This window comes from Myotis daubentonii, chromosome 3 (assembly GCF_963259705.1).
Source record: "Myotis daubentonii chromosome 3, mMyoDau2.1, whole genome shotgun sequence".
Taxonomy (NCBI): Eukaryota; Metazoa; Chordata; class Mammalia; order Chiroptera; family Vespertilionidae; genus Myotis; species Myotis daubentonii.
In genome coordinates this window covers 52538803-52559842 of record NC_081842.1, presented here as the reverse complement: position 1 = coordinate 52559842, position 21040 = coordinate 52538803, and the positions used below count along the sequence as shown (strand labels likewise).

The 21040-nt window shown below is 40.9% G+C and overlaps 1 protein-coding gene across 4 annotated transcripts in view; it reads left to right on the top strand.

The window, feature by feature from the left end:
• The window catches only part of LSG1 (large 60S subunit nuclear export GTPase 1), a 28180-nt gene extending 11726 nt beyond the window's left edge, over positions 1-16454 (top strand). For all 4 annotated transcript variants that reach the window (XM_059687441.1, XM_059687440.1, XM_059687439.1 and 1 more), the window contains 7 exons: positions 2620-3036; positions 5437-5538; positions 5691-5834; positions 7695-7818; positions 10613-10692; positions 12023-12196; positions 15969-16454. In XM_059687441.1, coding sequence (XP_059543424.1) covers positions 2620-3036; positions 5437-5538; positions 5691-5834; positions 7695-7818; positions 10613-10692; positions 12023-12196; positions 15969-16148 — 1221 coding nt within the window. In that variant the 3' untranslated portion in view covers positions 16149-16454. The remainder of the gene's footprint in view (positions 1-2619; positions 3037-5436; positions 5539-5690; positions 5835-7694; positions 7819-10612; positions 10693-12022; positions 12197-15968) is intronic.
• Positions 16455-21040: the final 4586 nt, after the last annotated feature.

Here is a 21040-nt window from a genome sequence, read left to right as displayed (position 1 = left end):
GTTTGCTTTTCTCTTATTCCAGCTTTGAATCTTGTGCATATTTCATGTGTTTGTCCTTTTATATATTCTTTCCACTCACTGGTAACATTGTTAAATAGATTAGGACCAATCGGGACCACGCATAGAGCTCTGTAACTTTTGGTGGACTTATGAGCACTCAATGCAAATGTCGCTGCAACAACGTTGTTGTTGTTGTTAATAAAAACTAACCCTTAGAAAATTTATTCTCTGCCAGGTACCACTGTTCTAAGCACTGTGTATTTTATTCTTTTCAACAATAAGTGTAAGTGCCTGTTGGCCTTGGGCAGTCTGGCTTCATAGTTTGTCCTCTTAACCATCATTTCTGTTGTTTCAATAATTGTCTTGCTGGAGTCTTTGAATAGCCTGGCCGGTGGCTCAGAGGCTGAGTGTTGACCTATGAACTAGGGAGGTCATAGTTCGATTTCGGATCAGGGCTCATGCCCGGGTTGGGGCAACCAATCAATGATTCTGTCCCAACATTGATGTTTCTATCTTTCGCTCTCTCTCCCTTCTCTGAAATCAATAAAAATATCTTTTAAATATTTATATCACTGTATTGGTTAGCCCTGATGCACCAACCCAATAACCCTGTCAAAAATGGAAAAAAGATTAATTTCTACACCTGTGATAGTCCCTAAACAGTCAACCAAGGAGAAGGTTTCAAAGGGAAATGGAGTTTGTAGGCATGATCTTTTCTCGGGGATCCCCTGAATGTCTCTTTTTAGGGCTCACCAGCTAACTGTGGAATTGTTTCCATATCAGATTCTGGGTTAATAGTATGTGGTTTGTGGAAGATACTCGTTTTTCCTTTTTAAAAGTTAGGCTCCATTTACTATTTCTAAGTCTTCTGAAATCTGTTTTTCATGATTTCCTAAGACAAAATGCCAGCTACCATGTTATTAAATATGGAATCACATCTGTCAATTGACTGTCAAACATGGAATCATTGAAAGTAGTTTGATAGTCACTGTTTTCTCATCTATTTGAAGTTTGGTTCTTCTTCTATAGTTCTTTGACCCCTTCTTATTTAAAAAAAATATATAACATGTTTTTTTAGTTGAGTACCTCGGTTTTCTCTTGATCATCTGTTAAATTGCACTGCCTTCCCCCAAAGATTGACTTTTCCCTTCTTTTTATTTTTCTGACCTCCCTGAGCTCACCTTAGAACACTTCTTTTTATTTTTTTTATTTTTTTTTATTTTTTTAAGAGAGAGGAAGGGAGAGGGATAGAGAAATAGAAATATCGATGAGAGAAAAACATCACCAATCGGATGCCTCCTGCACACCCCCCCATTGGGAATTGCACCCACAACCCCAGTCGTGTGCCCAGACCGGGAATTGAACCGCAACCTCCTGGTTCCTGGGTCAATACAACCACGGAGTCACACCAGCTGGGCTGCCTCTTTCATATTTTAAAATTATTCAGAAAAGCATACAGTGACTTCTTTACATTGATCATTTATCATAGAAATTGCTTCCAATTCCATGTTTCTGTTTGAGTTGCCAGGCATTATCATGAAATCATACCTATTTTCCCTCACATTTTGTTTACATCGCTTTCCTAAAATCTAAGATGCGTTTTTAACTGAGTTCATAATGTCCCCACCTGTGATAGCTACTCATGCTAATACTATAGATCATTTGAAAATGATGCAAGGTTTATTTACATCACTTCTAAATTCAAACCATTTCATTATTGTTACAAATTAGTAATACTGTAAATTGCCTTGTTTCTGCTTTGTTATCAGTAGGAATTCAGAAGAATTAATACACCCATGAATAGTACATGATTTTATTTTTCTCCAAAGGAAATCTTTAATTGGTGAATAATTTCCATATACAGAGTTGAGTTTTGTTGCTCCTACATTTTCCACAGGGAATATCTCCAAGGGGTTTTTATTTACTAATGGCAATTACAAAAGAATAGCAGTTTCCTTAAACATTCAAACCACTGTCTTTAAAAATGTAAAATGAAACTCAAATTACAAACTAAACCCTTCTTCCTTTGTGTAGAGGAGAAAATGTTTTATTGTTAATGAAAAATGCTTTGTTTTCTTCTGCAGTCCATTGCAAAATAATGTATGGCCAAAGAATTCAGCTTGACACGGCTTTTCTAAACCCGTGCTTTCTTTAAAGATTTATCTGTTACAAAAGTAATGCATACTGCCCTGGCTGGTTTGGCTCACTGGATAGAGCGTCAGCCTGGGGACTGAGGGGTCCCAGGTTCGATTCCGGTCAAGGGCATGTACCTTGGTTGCGGGCACATCTCCAGTGGGGGGTGTGCAGGAGGCAGCTGATTGATGCTTCTCTCTCATCGATGTTTCTAACTCTCTATCCCTCTCCCTTCCTCTGTAAAAAATCAATAAATATATATTTAAAAAAAAAAAAGTAATGCATATTACTGTACAAAGTTCAAATCATACAGAAAGGTATAAAGGGAAGGCCCACTGCTACTCCCCTCCACCAAGGGCACCTTTTCTGATCTCCTTCATAACTTGTCCTGTGTTCATCGTAGATAACCAACTCGAGTATTTTCACTGGAGCGAAAAAGTGCAGTTATACAGTTTTGAACTTTTGTGTTTTCTGTTATTTCATCAGGAACAAGCAGATGCAGATGCTGAAGAAGCCAAGATAACTGACTCTGAAAACTCCAGCTGTGATGAGGCTGAAATTCCACAAGGTGAGACTCGACATCTAGAGAGGGATCCTCTCTCACTTAGTGAAGTTGTCGCTAGTGATGAAGACGACAGTGAGTATGAGGACTGTCAGGAGGAGGAGGAGGAGGAGGATTGGCAGACGTGTTCGGAAGAGGACAGCAACCCTGACGAAGAAGCCTGTGGCCAGGACTGGCAGGAAAGCTGTTCTGTGGATGACAAGGCTCAGGGCAGGAAAACCCCGCAGAAGAGGCAAACGCGCAATTTCAGCCACCTGGTATCAAAGCAGGAGCTACTGGAGATCTTTAAGCAGCTGCACACTGGGAAGAAGGTGAAAGATCAGCACCTTACTGTTGGACTGGTAAGATGAAATGTGTCATAAATTCGTTACCACCTGAGGGTCTTTAATTCTCCATTCTTGGTAGCTGCACCGGAACCCCAGAGACCAATCAGGCATCATAGGGAATGCCCCACTGCCATCGTGGGAGTGGGCAGTGTGACAGACAAAGCCCAACTCAAAACAGTGAATTTTCTCAAGGCTTATATTGGTTATGGCCCTGTTCATATCAGTCTTCACTTTTTCCAGCTCAGCACTGCCTGTCGTGACTTACCAAGCGGTACTAGAATGAGGTTGTCTTTGGACTTCTGGTCTGATGTTCTTAGGTTTAGGTAAGATGGGCTTTTTAGGTAAGGTAGGCTTTTGGCAACTTACACTGTGATCCTTGACAACTTATACTCTAAGTGTTTCAGAAGTGTGTTTGGGAGAATCCCAGCATCTTGGGGACAGGGAAAATAGGATAAATGCTTTAGTTGCATAAACACTGCAAATAAGGGAAAGGGGATTGCATTGCTAACTCCATATACCCTAAATCCCAGATAGCTGTGAAAAGTGCCCACACCTGAAGAGGGTACAGCCTGGTTCCAGTTGGCTGCATCTTTTAGCTAAGGAAATGTACAATGTTAGAGAGGGCATTTATTTTAAAGATCTTCCATCCAGAACAAAATAGTGGAGGAAAGTAAATTTTCCACATGTACCAGAAAACCAACTTCCCTCATGTTTATGGAAATGTGAAGCAGCCCCCCTCCTGTAGAAATCCTAAAATAGGTTAATTTACTCATTCTGCAAACATTTATTGATCACCTACTACATGCCACGCATCCTGCTAGGCCCTAGCCATGTACAGATAGTGTAGACAAGGCAGACACAGTCCCACCCTCCTAGATTTTGTAATCCAAGTAGAGAGGGGGACGTTTAATGCCCTATAGGAGTATATATCATGAGGGAACCTGATTGGGCGGGGGAAGATGACAGCAACAAAAGTCCTCTTCCCTCACCCCAACAAATAGCACTTAAGCATATAATAATATATCAGGTGATCAAGATATAAATACAAAACAGAAGAATATTAAAATTAATAAGCAGTTACCTGAAATCTTTTAAGAGGTTTATCTTAAAGTATGATGTAAGGTTTTGACAAGTGACCGTGGAAGGGCATCCAGACAGGCAGAAGGGAAATGTTCAAGCAGAGCAGGAGGAATGGGAAAGTGTTCATTGCATGGCATGTGATCGAGTGTGGTTGAAGTTTGAAGAGTGGTGAGAGTTAAGACTGGAGTGGTGGAAGTGTGTCCATTTTAAGTCTTGTTAATAGAGGTGAAAGTTTGGGATTTTATATTCAATGAGATTGGTATTTTCTAACCTTCCAGACATGTTAATGGAGGATTTTTTGGAACCATGTAGAAGAGTGGATTGGATTTGGAGGCCTGGGAGAAAGCCTGAGAAAAGGCATAGAACAAGGATGGCATAATTTGAGCAAAAAGTTTGCTTGTCATTTTCAGAACAGCTTTTGTTCCTTTATATGATCCTGCTTGATTTGAGGCAACATGACATTTCCAATTTATTGATAGTTGGGGAGAGACAGAGGTGAAAGAATGGATAGTGTTTCACCCAGAACCCAAGAGCAATTGAAGAGTTTTAGTAGCTTGATAACCCACCTCAGCTCATTGTGTCATTTGACATTTTTGGCCAGCAAGACAGAAACTTGTTGATGTTATTAAAAATAATCGGCTGGTGTGGCTCAGTGGTTGAGTGTCAATCTATGAACCAGGAGGTTGAGGTTCGATTCCCAGTCAGGGCACATGCCTGGGTTGCAGGCTCAATAATTGTATGTTGTAATAATGAAAATATCTGTGATGCTCAGCTTCACCCAGTGGGAGATCCAATGGGAACTGAAATGCCTGTAGATGGAAAGAGGGAGGGGAAGAGCTGGGAACAAGGTGGTAAGTTTTACTGGAGCATCTGCTGTGATAGCAAAACTTATAAAAATAAAATGTACTGCCCTGGCTGGTTTGGCTCAGTGAATAGAGTGTCGGCCTGCAGACTGAAGGGTTCCATGTTCAATTCCGGCCAAGGGCACATGCCTGGGTTACAGGCTCGATTCTCAATGGGGGGCGTTCAGGAGGCAGCCAATCAATGATTCTCTCTCATCATTGATGTTTCTATCTCTGTCCCTCTCCCTTCCTCTCTGAAATCAATAAAAGTATATTTTAAAAAGAAATAAAATGTACTATTCATCACTGGAGATGAATGTGAACAAAGACCCATACCACAGGTGGGAAAATGTCTGACAACAAACAACATATATTTTAAATAACCTTCGGAAGCAACCAGACTCATGCTAGTGTTGCCACTATTTATATCATATCTTTGGATCTTTGATAGGTGTGCTGTTTGACTATTCAGTAACTTCTGAGTCTCCTCTAGGTGGGCTACCCAAATGTTGGTAAGAGTTCAACAATCAACACTATCATGGGCAACAAGAAAGTATCCGTGTCTGCCACACCTGGTCACACCAAGCATTTTCAGGTATTTATTGCTACAGCGTTGGCCTCTGTATTTCCTACTCAGCCAATTCCTCCACCTGGGTATTTTCTGAAGTTCTGTGTTACTCGTGTGCTGCTCTTCCTCCCCTTCCTCCTCTGTATGCCCAGCATAAAATCCTCTTACTTGTCTTTCAGACTCTCTTTGTGGAGCCTGGCCTCTGCTTATGTGACTGCCCAGGCCTGGTGATGCCATCCTTTGTCTCTACCAAGGCTGAGATGACTTGCAACGGAATCCTCCCAATTGACCAGATGAGAGATCACATTCCACCTATATCACTAATATCCTTTCTGCTTGATAAAGACCCTGGTTGTTACGTGTGAATTGGGGCTTCACGTTTATTGTGGACATTGTCTTGCATTGATATATTCAGGACTGATAATCTGAGAATGAAAAATCTAAAATATTTACTAGTGCTCTGCCCAAGTTTATATAGTGAGAGAGCATCAGGACTTCAGAATTGGAACCCCACGGCCTGGTTGCAGCAGGGTAGCCTGGTATAAGTGGAGGATCCCAACCTGGGACCTCAGCCTCCAATTGCAAAGCTGCTGGAATCCTGCCACTGCCATTTAACTACTTGAGTGACCTTGGAAAACTTGCCCAACCTTCCAGAGTCTTTTCTTTTACGGGTAATAATAGCTGCCTCCCAGTCATTTATGAGGATTTAATCATTACAGCTAACATTTACCGAATGCTATGTACTTTCCTAAACACTTGCCAAGTCATACCTCATTTAATTTTCAAGACAACCCTTGAAGTGGATACTGCATGATTTCTCCTTTTTTTTTTCCAGAGAGGAAGTGAGAGCGGGAGAGAGAGAGAAACGTCAGTGATGAGAGAGAATCATTGATCGGCTGCCTCCTGCACGCCTCCCACTGGGGATCCAGCCCACAACCGGGCATATATCCTGACCAGGAATCAAACTGTGACCTCCTGGTACATAGGCCGATGCTCAACCACTGAGCCATGCTGGCTAGGCTCTGCATGGTTCTTGACAAGACTTTTAATGACTGCACTTAAGACCACAACTTTTTGTTTACCCCAATTTATTCTCTCTTTCTATAAGAAATAAGCACAAATTTATTTACCATGATAAATAAAATAGAATACATTTCTAAAATGAGTACAGTTGTTCAAAAGAACGCATAAAGTACAGCATAGGGCAGTGATGGCGAACCTATGACACGCGTGTCAGAGGTGACACGCGAACTCATTTGTTTGGTTGATTTTTCTTTGTTAAATGGCATTTAAATATATAAAATAAATATCAAAAATATAAGTCTTTGCTTTACTATGGTTGCAAATATCAAAAAATTTCTATATGTGACACGGCACCAGAGTTAAGTTAGGGTTTTTCAAAATGCTGACATGCCAAGCTCAAAAGGTTCACCATCACTGGCATAGGGAATATAGTCAATAATATTGCAATAACTAGATATGGTGCCAGGTGGGTACTGCAGTTATTGAGGGGAGCACTTTGCAAAGTATATGATTATCTAAGCACTATGCTGTACACCTGAAACTCATACGAAATAATATTGAAAGTAAACTGTAATTGAAAAATAAGGAAAAAAAGAGAGAATGTACTAAATCTTTTATAGCAACCTGGATGAATCTCAGAAAATGTATTGCAAGCCAGATTAGGTTGGGTTCTGTGGAGGATGCTGGCATGAGTCTGATGTGGATCCTGCCCTTTCAGGATTCGTTCTGTCAGGGCTATGTGGCATGTACATAAGTAACCGTGGTACAAGATAGAAAGTCGTAAGTGGGTTAAGAAAAATCTATGGGAGAAAAAAAAAAAATTCTCCTTACATGGTCATAAGAATTAGAAACAGACTCTCTCTGCTTCATGTTCGATTTTTTGATTATCTCACAAATTGATTGTTGGTTTAGGTAAAAATTTGTCAACTTTAAGATGTATTTCAGAGATTTTAATGATTATTTAAAAGGATTCATTGGTGCATAAGGTTTCATTTAAAAGGGAAAAAATTTTTTAATTAGTGAATAACTACTTCTCTTTTGGAGAGGTGAAAAGGTTTTTGCCATAGAAGTGCTGACATACCATGTTCTTACAAGCATGTGCCAGACACTAGGGGGAAGACGGGGACAGTTCAAGGGAATGGTTTCTTTGACAAGCTTACGTTTGCCAGAATATTCCAAGACATGTTTTAGAAGCTACCTATGGCATTAACATCATAAAGCCTAGAGAGGATGAAGATCCCCATCGGCCTCCAACATCAGAAGAACTGCTGACAGCTTATGGATGTGAGTTGTGGTTTGTATTAAAACATGAACAAAATATAAAGTTAATGAGAGAAATAGTCCTCTGCAAAGATACAAATTCAGAATTTTTCCTTAGTATTTGTCATGTCCTCTTCCAGGGTTGATGTTTTTGTTTTCTCTGTTGGCCTTGCCTGTAACGTGGCCTCCAGGTATCTGGTTGGATGGTGGCCTCAGGGTCCACCGGTAGCTTAGTGGAGGAGAGCAGAGCCACCTGAGTGCTATTTTACTTCAGTGTGTGAAGTGCTTTTTTTTTTTTCTTTTCTTTTCTTTTTTCTTTTTTTTTTTTTAATATTTTATTTTTTACAGAGAGGAAGGGAGAGGGATAGAGAGTTAGAAACATCGATGAGAGAGAAACATCGATCAGCTGCCTCCTGCACACCTCCTACTGGAGATGTGCCGGCAACCAAGGTATGTGCCCTTGACCGGAATTGAACCTGGGACCTCACAGTCTGCAGGCTGACGCTCTATCCACTGAGCCAAACCGGTTAGGGCGTGAAGTGCTTTCTAAAGGTTAGAGAAGGAGATGCTTTGCATTCTTTGTCTCTTTCCCTTCACCTCAGAAACCACTCCCTGGGGAGATGCATCCTTTATACTCGCCTGGTCTCGGGCCCTTTCCATGTAGAGGCCGCGATGTGGCAGTGTTCAGAGCCCCCACAGGGAGCACAGGGCCTGTCGGCAGTTACCACTCGCTTCTAAAGGAAAGGCCCATGGGACGTGCACCGCTTTGATGATACCCAAGTGTAGGCGCTAGTTCTGATCTGAGGCGAGGTTGGCTTTTTCTGGAGACTTCTCCCAAAACGGAAGAAAATGAATGTGCTTATCAGAGCAGGATAAGAGAGTAATGAGGGGAGCGTCAGAGGGAAAAGCCCTGAGAGTGGGACAGGGCAGCCAGGAGAGGGAATAGGGACACAAAGCCTCTTCCTTCCCCTTCCATCAACCCCTGTAAGCCTCATTCAACATTAAAATGAGTCCACTCTCCCACTTCCATGTTTTACCTCAGTTTCACGTGGGAGTTCCTTTAGCCTATCATTTCTCTAGTTGGTTGTAATTTATTTACCTTAAATACAAACTTTAAAGGTTGTCTGGGGGAACCTGTGTCTACTTAAAGGGGTAGCAATGTTAGAAGCATTTCTGTGCATGTGTGACCTGCCTTTAAAAGAATTGTCACCAGCCTGGGAAGGAGTTCAGTTCATTTTATTATTTCCTGGCAGACAAAGGTGATTTGATAGGGACAATGCTTAACTCAGACCTTGAACCTACCAAAGTTGAGAGACTTTTTTTTCTTTAATATATTTTTTATTGATTTCAGAGAGGAAGGAAGAGGGAGAGAAAGAGAGAAACATCAATAATGAGAGAGAATCATTGATCGGCTGCCTCCTGCATGTCCCACAGTGGGGATTGAGCCTACAACCTGAGCATATGCCCTTGACTGGAATTGAACCCAGGACCCTTTAGTCCGCAGGCTGACGCTCTATCCATTGAGCCAAACCAGCTAGGGCTAAGATGAAAGACTTTAACAAGGATGGATACTAAGCACTTGTGTTAAGACTGGCATAGTCACAAATCACAGAACTAGAAGAGACCCTAAAGATCGCCCCACCTCTTGCTCCCCTTTTTTAACAAGTAATCTGAAATCAAAGCATGAACTAACTTGCCCAAGGTGGTGTCTGGTCAGTGGCACAGCCTGGATGAGAACCCGTTTTTCCTAATCTTTCCAGGACACTGAGCAAGTTAGAGAAAGGAAAACGCCTTTTTGTAGGCAGGGATGACCACACATGAACAGTGTCTAAGGTCGCCATCTGCAGGTCCATAAAGAATAGTCTCCGGCAGTTACTTTTAAAAGATGTTGTTAAATAATTCTTGATTTAATTTATTTCTTTAAATAAAAGTGAAATTGAGCGTCCGTCCATATGTTTGTTAATCATTTATGTTTCTTTTGGAAATCACCTTGTTTCTATGCATTATTTGTTTTTATCTTGATTTGTAGGAGTTCCTTGTTACATGTGCTACAAATGTTTCCCCAGTGTTTATGGTTTCTTTAACATAGAAATATTTTTAATAGACTAGATTATTGTTGTTGTTGTTGTTTTCTTTTTGGCATTTTACTTGGGGGAGACCATTTCTTTCCCAAAAGGATAAAACTATTTTCCTCTAATATCTTTTCTTATTTAAAACCTTTAGATTTGTAATCTGCCTGAATCTGCTTTTTTTGTGTGAGGTGAACTCTAGGATTCTAACTACTCTAAACGGAAAGAGCCAGCACACAGCTAGTATGTGAGGGAGCTGAGTTTTGAACCCAACCTGGCTGCCACCGCCTATATTCTTATCTGCTGTGCTCTGCTCCTCCCTTCTAATTGAGTTAGTAGTAAAAGGATCTTCGCTGTCTCTCTGGGAAACTGGAAAAAGTGTGGGGATATACATAAGAAAACTTGCTCTATTGCTTTTGGTTTTGCTAATAATGACAACATAGCATTCTACAAGTAGCCTCCTTGAGTGTTTAAAATCAAGAAATGAAAGAAGTGGAGTAGAAAGAAGTTGCATTGTTTCACAGTGTGGTGCTAGGATATCAGATAAAACCATATGGTCTATTCTCCTGAGTTATCAAATGTTTTTATCATGTGAACCAAAATATTTTCTACAATGATTATTGACTTTTCAAAGTAGAAAGTATGGATGCTAGTGCATTAAGGGAAAGGTCTAAGTTATCACCACACTTGTTTTATTGTGATGTTCTGTCTTCTAACTTAGGTTTTGCAAAATTCCTTTCTCCTCACAGATATGCGAGGATTCATGACAGCGCACGGGCAGCCAGACCAGCCTCGGTCTGCACGCTACATCCTGAAGGATTATGTCAATGTAAGGAAACCCTGCTTCTTGTTGCTCTTGAATAAACAGGTCTTCTTTCTCCACGGTATGACTTTAGAAAATGGCTACCTGTTAAGTTATAAAGGAGATATTTTCTCATTGAGATTGTTTTATAACTAGATTTATAGTTTTGATCCGGGAGAGCTAGCATCATATAAAGCAATAAAATAGACTGACAGCCTAATAGGAAGGAGACGGAGGTCTCTGAACACCTGGTTTTTCCACTCCTATAACACAGTCTTCCCTGTAATATAGTGTTTATATGTCTTTCTCCTTACATTTATCTAATAACAACAATAATAATAGCTAACATTTATTCAAAGCTAAACCCTGCTGGGAATACTTTCAAATGTTTTACGTTTATTATCTCACTAAAAATACATAACAAGTCTGTGAGGTTATTATTTCCATATTATAAATGAGGGCATGCTAAGTTTTGGATTTTCTTCATCAATGGAGGAGGAACTAATAGTACCTATCTCATGAGATTATTATGGAAAATAAAAGTGAGCAGGCATATTCTCTTGCCTTTAATTCAGGGAGAAAGTAGTTAATGGAATATTTATATGGATAAATTATTTGTTTACAATTTATAAAACTGGAGGATGGGAAGGTGCATTAAAAATAATAGGTTTTCGAGTGTTTATGATGGAAGAGGGAAATCTGCACCCAGTGAACAACTGCAATCAGCCCAGGATCCCATTAGTACAGTCATTGCCCAGTTGTGTCCTAGTTTTCGCTTTGGAAAATATTCATCATAAGTCATACAAGTGTACTGAAAAGTGCATACTTTAATAGATATGCAAGTGAAGTAAAAAGGAGCACAGAGTCCTAGCTGGTTTGGCGCAGTGGATAGAACATCGGCCCGTGGACTGAAGTGTCCTGGGTTCTATTCTATTCAAGGGCACATACCTTGATTACAAGCTCAATCCCAGACCCTGGTTGGAGCACATGCGGGAGGCAATGTTTCTTTCCCTCCCTCCCTCCTTCCCTCTTTCCCTCCCTCCCTCCCTCCCTCCCTCCCTCCCTCCCTCTCTACCTAAAAAACAATAATAATAAATGAAAAAAATATCCTCTGGTGAGGATTTTTTTTTAAAAGGAGCAGAGAAGATTTTATTCTTGTCTGGGGGCTATGGCAGGAGGCTAGAACACCAAGATCATCATCATCAGTTTATTAGGACTCTTCGTTACAGTTAACCAAAACTCAACTTAGCTAATTTGATCAAAAGCGGAAAGCTCCATCAGAGTGTGCCTGGTTGAGATGCCTTGTCTGACAGATGGCATTTGTGATGCTCTGATACCATTCATACTGTCTTTATAGGGTAAACTCCTGTACTGTCATCCCCCTCCGGGGAGAGATCCCCTGACCTTTCAGTATCAACACCAGCGACTACTGGAGAACAAATGGAATGGTGGTGAAATGAAAATACAGCCAGGTCGGAATAAAAAAGCAAAACAGATTGAAAATGTTGTTGACAAAACTTTTTTCCATCAAGTAAGTTTTAAAGCTTTTCTTAATTTCGCATCCAACACGTTTTGTATAATAGCTTTGTCGGCATACAATTTACACATCATAAAATTCACCCTTTTAAAATATACAATTCAGTAGTTTATATTATATTCACAGAGTTGCACAACCTTAACCACTATCTAATTTTAGAACGTTTTTATCACTCCAAAAAGAAACTCCATACCCATTAATAGTCACTCCGAATTCCCCTTCCCCATTAGGCCCTGCCCACCACTAATTTACTCTCTCTATAGATTTGCCTATTCTGGACATTTTGTGTAAATGGATTCATACACTATGCAGTCTTTGTGATGGGTATCTTTAACTTGGCATAGTGACTTGAAGGTTCATCCATGAATCAGTACTTTATTCCTTTTTATTGCCAAATAATATTTCATTGAAAGGATAGACCACATTTTGTTTGTTCATTTATCAGTTGATGGACATCTGGGTTGTTTCCACTTTTTGTCTATTATGAATAATGCTGCTGTGAACATTCGTGGGCAAGTTTTGTGTGGACATATATTTACTGTTCTCTTGGGTATATTTTTAGGAGTGGGATTGCTGGGTCATATGGTAACTCCACATTAACTTCCCACAGTGGCTGCACCATATTACATTCTCACCAGCATGTATGAGAGTTCCAATTTCTCCACATCCTTGCCAGTATTTATTTTCTGTCTTTTTTATATTAGCCATCCTGGTATGTGTGAATTGGTACCGCATGATTTTGATTTGTACTTCCCTAATGACTAGTTGTATGAGCATCTTTTCATGTGCTCATTGGCACACATATATATCTCTTCTCTGGAGGATTCTCTATTGTTGTTGAGTTGTAAGAGTTCTTTGTATAGTCTGGATATGAACCTTTATCCTACTTACTAGGGGCCCAGTGCACAAATTCGTGCACCTTGAAAGGAACTGTGTGCCACGAGGCTGCAGTGAGCACAGCGGTGGGTCTTGGCCCATCCTCTGCGTCCCTTCCCAGCCACTCCCGCCGCGGCCCCTGGTCCCCTGTCTGCTGGCAGCCCTGCTGCTGCTCCCACGAGCTGACAGCGCTGGCCCTGCTTGCACCTGCTGATGGCACAGAGTGATTAGGGCTGGCGCCAGTGGGTGTGAGCAGCGGTTGCTGCCCCCATCGCCCCTGAGGGGCAATCGGGGCTGGCAGCTGCCGCTTGCACCTGCTGACGGCGGGACCGCGGCACACGGGAGGAAAACATTTTCTGTAATCACCAGAGGCTTGTCTCGACAGCGACCAGCACCCCGCCTTGGTCTGGTGGCCCCACTCCCCTGCTCCACATCCCGCCATGGCCGACACCCGCCATGTTCCACGCTCTGCCGCCTGCTGCCAACACCTGGCATGTTCTGTGCGCACCCCCTGGTGGTCAGCGCACATCATATCGACTGGTTGTTCAGTTGTTCTGTCATTCAGTCTATTTGCATATTAGGGTTTTATACATATAGAATATACATAGATCTGCAAATTTTTCTCCCATTTAGTAGATTGTCTTTTCTCTAAACAAACATATTTTAATCACAAGTTTATATCACAGGTACAATTTTTAAAATTTAAAAAAGTTTTTCAGTTATAGTTGACATACATAATATGTTAGTTTTAGGTATGCAGCATAGTGATTAGACATTTATATAACTTACAAGTGGCCACCCAGTAAGTCTAGTATCCTTCACAAGTACAATTGTATATTACATTTTAAAGAGCAAATTTATGTGCAGAACATTTAAATCGTATAATTGTACCTAATATATATTAATGTTTTTGTATCTACTATAACCAAAAAAAAAAATGGGGTGCAGGGGTCAGGTGTATGCAGAGAATGATTTTTTCTGTATTTGTGTGGTGCCTTATTTGTGCCCCACACAGTGATCATGGTGAGGCACACCAAGCAGGTATATTATTCCCACTTTACTATTAAAGACATTGAGGCTTAAGGAGGCTAAGTGAGCTACCTAAGGACACTTGTTTGAAATAGCAAAGCTGGACTAGAACTTTGGTTGTTGTGGCTCCTACTTTGAATTATTTCCAAGTCTACCAGTGTTTAGAAGAAAAGTTACCAATATGCAGGAAGATTAGAAGTTCTTCCCTGAGCCTATTACTGTTATACAGGACATTTAAGTTAAAGTTTTAAGTTTTACAAAAGTTTCTAAAGGTCATGAATAAGAAAGCTGAAAACTTAGAGTTTAGTTATAATATAATTAGGTATCTAAGTTTTAGTTTCTAGAGTAATGTACTATTCTATGATCATGAAATCCTGCTTTATACTTGCAAATCATATTGGATTGAATTTTTTTCTACTAAGTAAACCTACATATTTTTTTTTGTTTATTTTACTTAAATCACAAGTTTACAAAAACTTTTTTGAGCACTTACTATGTGCCAGCTATTACACCAGGACCCGGGATATCAAAATAAGACATAATTATTGCTTTGGGGGGGGGGGGTCACATTCTAGCAAAGGGGAGACAGGCAAGTTAACAATTAACATGACATGTTAGGTCTAGCACAGGGGTATACGTCAAGACTCTGTGAACCCAGACTGGAGAACAGTATCTTGGAATTGAGAGCAAAGTGGGAAAATGAGAACTGCAGAGAGGAAATGATATTTAAGCTGGACTTTGAGAGACAAATAAAAATGTGCCAGTTGGAAGGAGTGGTGAGGGCCAGATTTCCAGGCAGAAGGAGTAGCATGAACAAAGGCATAATGATCAGGAGTGTGGGGTTTATCATTAAAAGAGCCCATGTAGTAGGTGGCCTTATGTGCCCTGTGCGAGAATCTGAATGTGATTCACCAGGCTACAAGGAGCCATCAGAGATTTGTGAGGACAGGGAAAGAGAAACACGATCAGAGAACTTGTAGAAATGTGGATGCTGTCCAACAGTCCATCAGTCTTCAAAGGGAAGGCAGGGGAGGGTGAGGGCAGGGGGTAAGAGATCAACCAAAGGACTTGTATGCATGCATATAAGCATAACCAATGGACACAGACACTAGGGCGTGTGAGGGCATGTGCCGGGGGGTGGGGGTGGCCAATGGGGAAGAAAGGAGATATGTAATACTTTATGAAGCATAACCAATGGACACAGACACTAGGGCGTGTGAGGGCATGTGCTGGGGGGTGGGGGTGGCCAATGGGGAAGAAAGGAGATATGTAATACTTTAAACAATAAAGAATTTTTTAAAAAAAAAATTAAGAAAGATGGATGCTGGATTATAAGAGTCTTGTAGTAAGTGGCCCAGAGAAAGCTAATCAGCACCTCGATTAGAGCAGTGGGGGATAGATGGAGAGGAGGGGATAGACAAACAAAATTCTAAAGATGGGAGCAACAGAACTTAGTGGCCAGCTGACTGCATATGGTAGATGAGGAAGACAAAGAGAGTGTCCTGTCTTGGCAGCCTGGCGGATTCTTTATACCACTCACTAAAATAAAGAATGGAGAATCCACTTCTCAATTTTAGATTGAGGCAGGTTGAATTTCAATATCAGGATAGAGATTTCCAGGAAGAAGCTAGTATGATTCTAGTTATAGATAATATTTGAAGCGATGGAACTAAGGAAAGTTGAGGGGTGGGTGGGAATGAACTGAGGACAGAATGCTGAAAGCTTATCATTTAAGTAACGGGGAGCAAGTACCAGTGAGAGATGGAAGTCCCACTATCTTGGAGTTTCCATAAATAACACTATACATATCCTCTAAAGGAGACTGCTGATATCCTGAATAAGATTTCCTCTTATTTGCTAGGAAAATGTGAGAGCTTTGACCAAAGGAGTCCAGGCTGTGATGGGCTACAAGCCTGGGAGTGGCCTGGTGACTGCAGCTACTGTGAGCTCTGAGAGCGGGGCTGGGAAACCCTGGAAAAAACATGGCAACAGAAATAAAAAAGAGAAAAGTCGTCGACTCTACAAGCACCTGGATACATGAACACAACCGAAGTGGCATCTGCATTGTGCATCTGGAAAAGAACAGAAGCTGCTCCTGGCCTGTGGTGCTACAGAATGGACCTGCTCTGGGCCCACAGCCACACCCAGCAGTCACTAGCAAGACGCAGGGCTCCTTGGAGCACCAGCTCTAAGGTAGTCATCTCGGAGCCCCGGAACCTCCTATGGGAGGCTGAATTAAGATGGGGGAAAGAACGATGTATATTTGTTTGTGTAAATATACACAAATGTATACTAATTTGTAAGTTGGGAAATTTTTGAGAAGATATTAAAATTAAATTGCCACTAACATTTTATTGGTTTATGTAGCTACACTGCTATTTGGACATTCCACATTCTTTAGAAACAATCAATTTGTACAGACCTGACTGGGATTTTAGATGGATTCTTTTGAGTGAATTATTTAGATTAATTATTCTCAACTTCACACACTCCTGATATGGCAGAAGGCATATCAGATCTTGGAATTGGGTGGGGGAGGGTCAGCATATAGTTTTAAAGGCCCGTGGAAAGCAGAACCGACTATTGAAAATCACCATCATATAAGCCACGACTACAGAGGGGAGCATTGAGAAAACAGGCAATTGGCTGGTTTTTATTTTAGGCATTGGAATCCCTGTGTCCTCAGTACTTGTGACCATCAAGGGCAATTTACCTTATTTAAAGTCACAATCGTTCTAATACATTTATAATACACTGGCTGTTACAGCCTCTGACTTTTTTACTTTTGTCTCCCTTTTTTCTTCCTTTCTCTGAGCCTCATTCCCTTAACTCAGATCATTACCGTGTTTTCGGTCATAGATGTTTTTGGAAATTGAACAAAAGTTATGGACGCTTTCTTAGAAAAATGGACGTTCCCATGTACACAATTTTGTAAAATATATCAGAAGACCTACCGATACCACCCTCCCCACCCCCCCAAATTCACCCATGAATTCACAGTTAAGTCTTTCCTTGATAGGGGGGTGTAGGTAGGTAGAGGTGGAAAAATGGGATAAATGGGTACAGAAAGAGACTTGCTTTGGGGGATGGGCACACGATGCAGTGTGCAGATGTTTTTTTTGAGCTATGTACTTGAAACCTGTATGGTTTTGCAAATCAGTGTCATCCCAATAAATTCAATTTAAAATATATATATACTTGAAAACGTGTTATATCTAGGGAATGAAAAAATTACATTTATTTATTTAGTCAGTATTTATTAACCACCTACCATGTGGCAGGAAGGACAGTACAGAAAGTGACCACAGTGGGGTAGGACCCAAAGCAGGAAGGAGCCTGCAGGATGGAATGTAGCAAGTCCAGGCCACGGGTGGCCTTAACAGCCGTGGGCAAACCGGCCCGTGGGCCGGATCCGGCCCATTTGAAATGAATAAAACTAAAAAAAAAAGACCGTACCCTGTTATGTAATGATGTTTACTTTGAATTTATATTAGTTCACACAAACACTCCATCCTTGCTTTTGTTCCGGCCCTCGAGTCAAAAAGTTTGCCCACCCCTGCCTTAGAGCCTGTGCAGGGATTCTCAATGTTTCCTCAAAAGTGGTAAATCAAGGAGGGTTTATACAGGTGAGGAATGAGATGTGTTCTAATTCTTCATTAAAAGATCGGTGAAAGGTTATTCCAGATCAACCAGACTTAGAAAAAGCAAAGCTAAAGGTGTTCTAAAATTGTGTTTATTATTGTTTTTTTAATCCTCATCTGAGAATATGTTTTCATTGATTCTAAAGAGAGAGGAGGGAGGGAGAGAAATATCCCGTACTCGCCTGGACTGGGGATTGCACACACTATCTGGGTATGTGCCCTGACCAGGAAATCAAACCTTCAACCCTTCAGTGCACAGGGAAGATGCTCCAACCAACTGAGCCACATGGGCCAGGGCTCATTCCCTTTTATCTGAGAGAAGTGAGACCGTCCAAAAAGCTCATGATGAAGAGGAGCAGGCATTGGCATGTGAAAGCATACTTGGTTCCATTTATTGAAGAACAATCACAGGCAGATGGCAGAAACTCATACTGAATGGACAAAGCATGTGCTTACTTAAAGCATTATTCTAATGATAGTGTAATAGCTAAACCATGAGACTTTTTAGAAAAGAATATTAATATGCTTCCATGCTCCTGATTACTTTTGTAACAAGTTTATTGAGTGGGTATGGAGGGCAGCTGATCCATTTTCTCTCACATGCCATGCAAAGTCACCAATTTAAAGTGTACAATTTAATGGTCTTTAGTGTTTCCAGAGTTGTTTCAACCATCACCACAGTCAATTTTACACAATCACCCAAAAACGAAGCCAAATCCCTTTAGTCATCAGTCTCCAATACTCCTCCCCCAGTCCTAAGCAACCATTCATCTAATTTACATGTAGGTTTGTCTATTCTACACATTTTATAAATGGAGTCACACTATGTGACTAGCTTTCACTTAACCCAATATCTTTTAGCCCTGTTAAAGCATCTATCAGTACTTCATTCCTTTTTTTTCTCTATTTTTTCCCCCATCACCATTTATCCCCCTTATACCTTCCTCCACCTCCACCTACTCCCCTAACCCTGCAATCACCACACTGTTGCCCACAATGCTTCATTCCTTTTTATTGCTGAATAATATTCCACTGAATGGATATACCATATTTGCATATCCACTTACCAGTTAATAGACATTTGGTTTCCACTTTTTAGTTATCTATACTAATAAAAGGGTAATATGTTAATTAGACCGGGTAGACCGGACATCTTCCAGTTGTCCAGTCCTCCTTCTGGACAAAGCCACATTGGCAGGGGCCAAGACAGAGGCGGTTAGGGGCGATCAGGCTGGCAGAGGAGGTCGGTTAGGGGCAATCTGGCCGGCAGGGGAGGGCAGTTAGGGGCAATCAGGCAGGCAGGTGAGCAGTTAGGAGCCAGTGGTCCCAGATTGTGAGAGGAATCCCATATTGGAGAGGGTGCAGGCCAGGCTGAGGGACACCCCCCTGCCCCCCCCCTTCCCCATGCATGAATTTCATGCACCGGGCCTCTAGTTATAAATAATGCTGCTGTAAGCATTTGTGTACAAGTGTTTGTGTAGACATGGGTTTTTCATTCTCTTGGGTATACATCTAGGAGTAAAATTGCTGGGTCATTGGAATTGCTGTATATTTAACCTTTTGAGCAGCTGCCAGGCTGTTTTCCAAAGTGGCTGCACCATTTACATTTCCCCAATAATGTATAAGGGTTCTAATTTCTTCACATCCTTATCAACACTCATTACTGCCTTTTGTTTTAGCCATCCTAGTTGATAGGAAGTGGTACCTCATTATGACTTTGATTTGCATTCCCTTCATGATGAATGATGCTGAGCATCTTTTTGTGTGCTTATTGGCCACTTGTACATTTATCTTCTTTGGAGACATGTCTACTCAGATCCTTTGCCCACTTTTTCAATTGGGTTATTTGTCTTTTTATTATTAAGTTACAAAACTTATTTACCAATATACATTCTATCAGATATATAATTTACAAATATTTCCTGCTATTCAATGGGTTGTCTTTTATTTTCTTGATAATGCCCTTTGAAGCACATTTTTAATGCTGATGAAATCCAAATTTATCTGTTTTTAATTTGCTTGTTTGTGCTTTTGTTGTTATATTTTAAAAACTATTGCCACATTCAAGATTACAAAGATCTACTCTACATTTTCTTCTAAGGGTTTTATAGTTTTAGGTATTACATTTAGGTTTTTGGTCCGTTTTGAGTTAATTTTTTTTTATGGTGTAAGCTAGGGAATGGACCAACTTCAATCTTTTACTGTGAATATCCAGTAGTACAATACTTTGTTGAAAAGAGTACTCTTTTCCGCCAGAGTGGCTCAATTGGTTGAGCATCCTCCAATATTCCGAAGGGTGGTTGGTTCAGTTCAGTTCCCCATACAGAGCACAAACCTGGTTTGCAGTTTCAGCGACTGGTTGGAGCAGCTGATCCAGTTTCTCATGTTGAGATCGATCTCTCTCTCTCTCTCTCTCTCTCTCCTCCCTGTATCCCTCCCTTCCTCTTTCTAAGCATGTCCTTGGGTGGAGGATTAAAAAAACAAAAGAAGGTTAGTCTTTCCCCATTGAATTGTTTTTGGCGTCCTTGTTGACAATTGACTGTAAATGTAAGGGCTTATTTCTGCACGCCTACCTTTGATATTTAACATCCATGAATGTGGAACAGTTGTGAAGAGTATCTTCCTAACAACTATTATTGATAAGAGATGTCTGTGTAGATGTCCCACCCAACGACATATCCCTTAGCCTACTTCCAGTTCACCTGCAACCCTGTGGACAGTTCCTGTGCAAACTGACAGCTTTACAACACAAGCCCTGTTTCTGCTTTCCTGCACCACAGAAACTTGCTCAGCCTATGCATAGGACTGTCTACGAGGGCTGGGGATTTTATGCCCCCAGAGCAACCCCCAAATGGTGAGGAATGGGGGGCTGGTTAGTAAGTACCCTAGCTTCCCCGTCACTCAGTGCATACGTCCTAGATATTCCTTGCTAGATCCTAAGTGGAATTGAGCCCCACTTGCCCTCAGTTAAAATCACTTCATTAACTCATCCTTCGTTGCTTTTCTCCCTTCCCTGTCTCACTTTCTTCATTCCCTCACTTCTGCTTCATGGAATTGTCACCCAAATAAACTGAACCAAAGTCCTTTGCTTAGAGTCTGAGTAACCCAGACTAGGACACCCTGAGAGGAAAATTTCTATTTTCACCTTTGCTTCTGCCCAGATTATGTCTTTTAAGTATCTCTTGCAATGTTTTTTAAGTATTCCCACCCTTGCTGTAGAGCTTAGTACTTTTAGACTAACAAAATGCAGTCATTATCACTTTATTGTTTTGGCATTTTTTTCACCAGCATT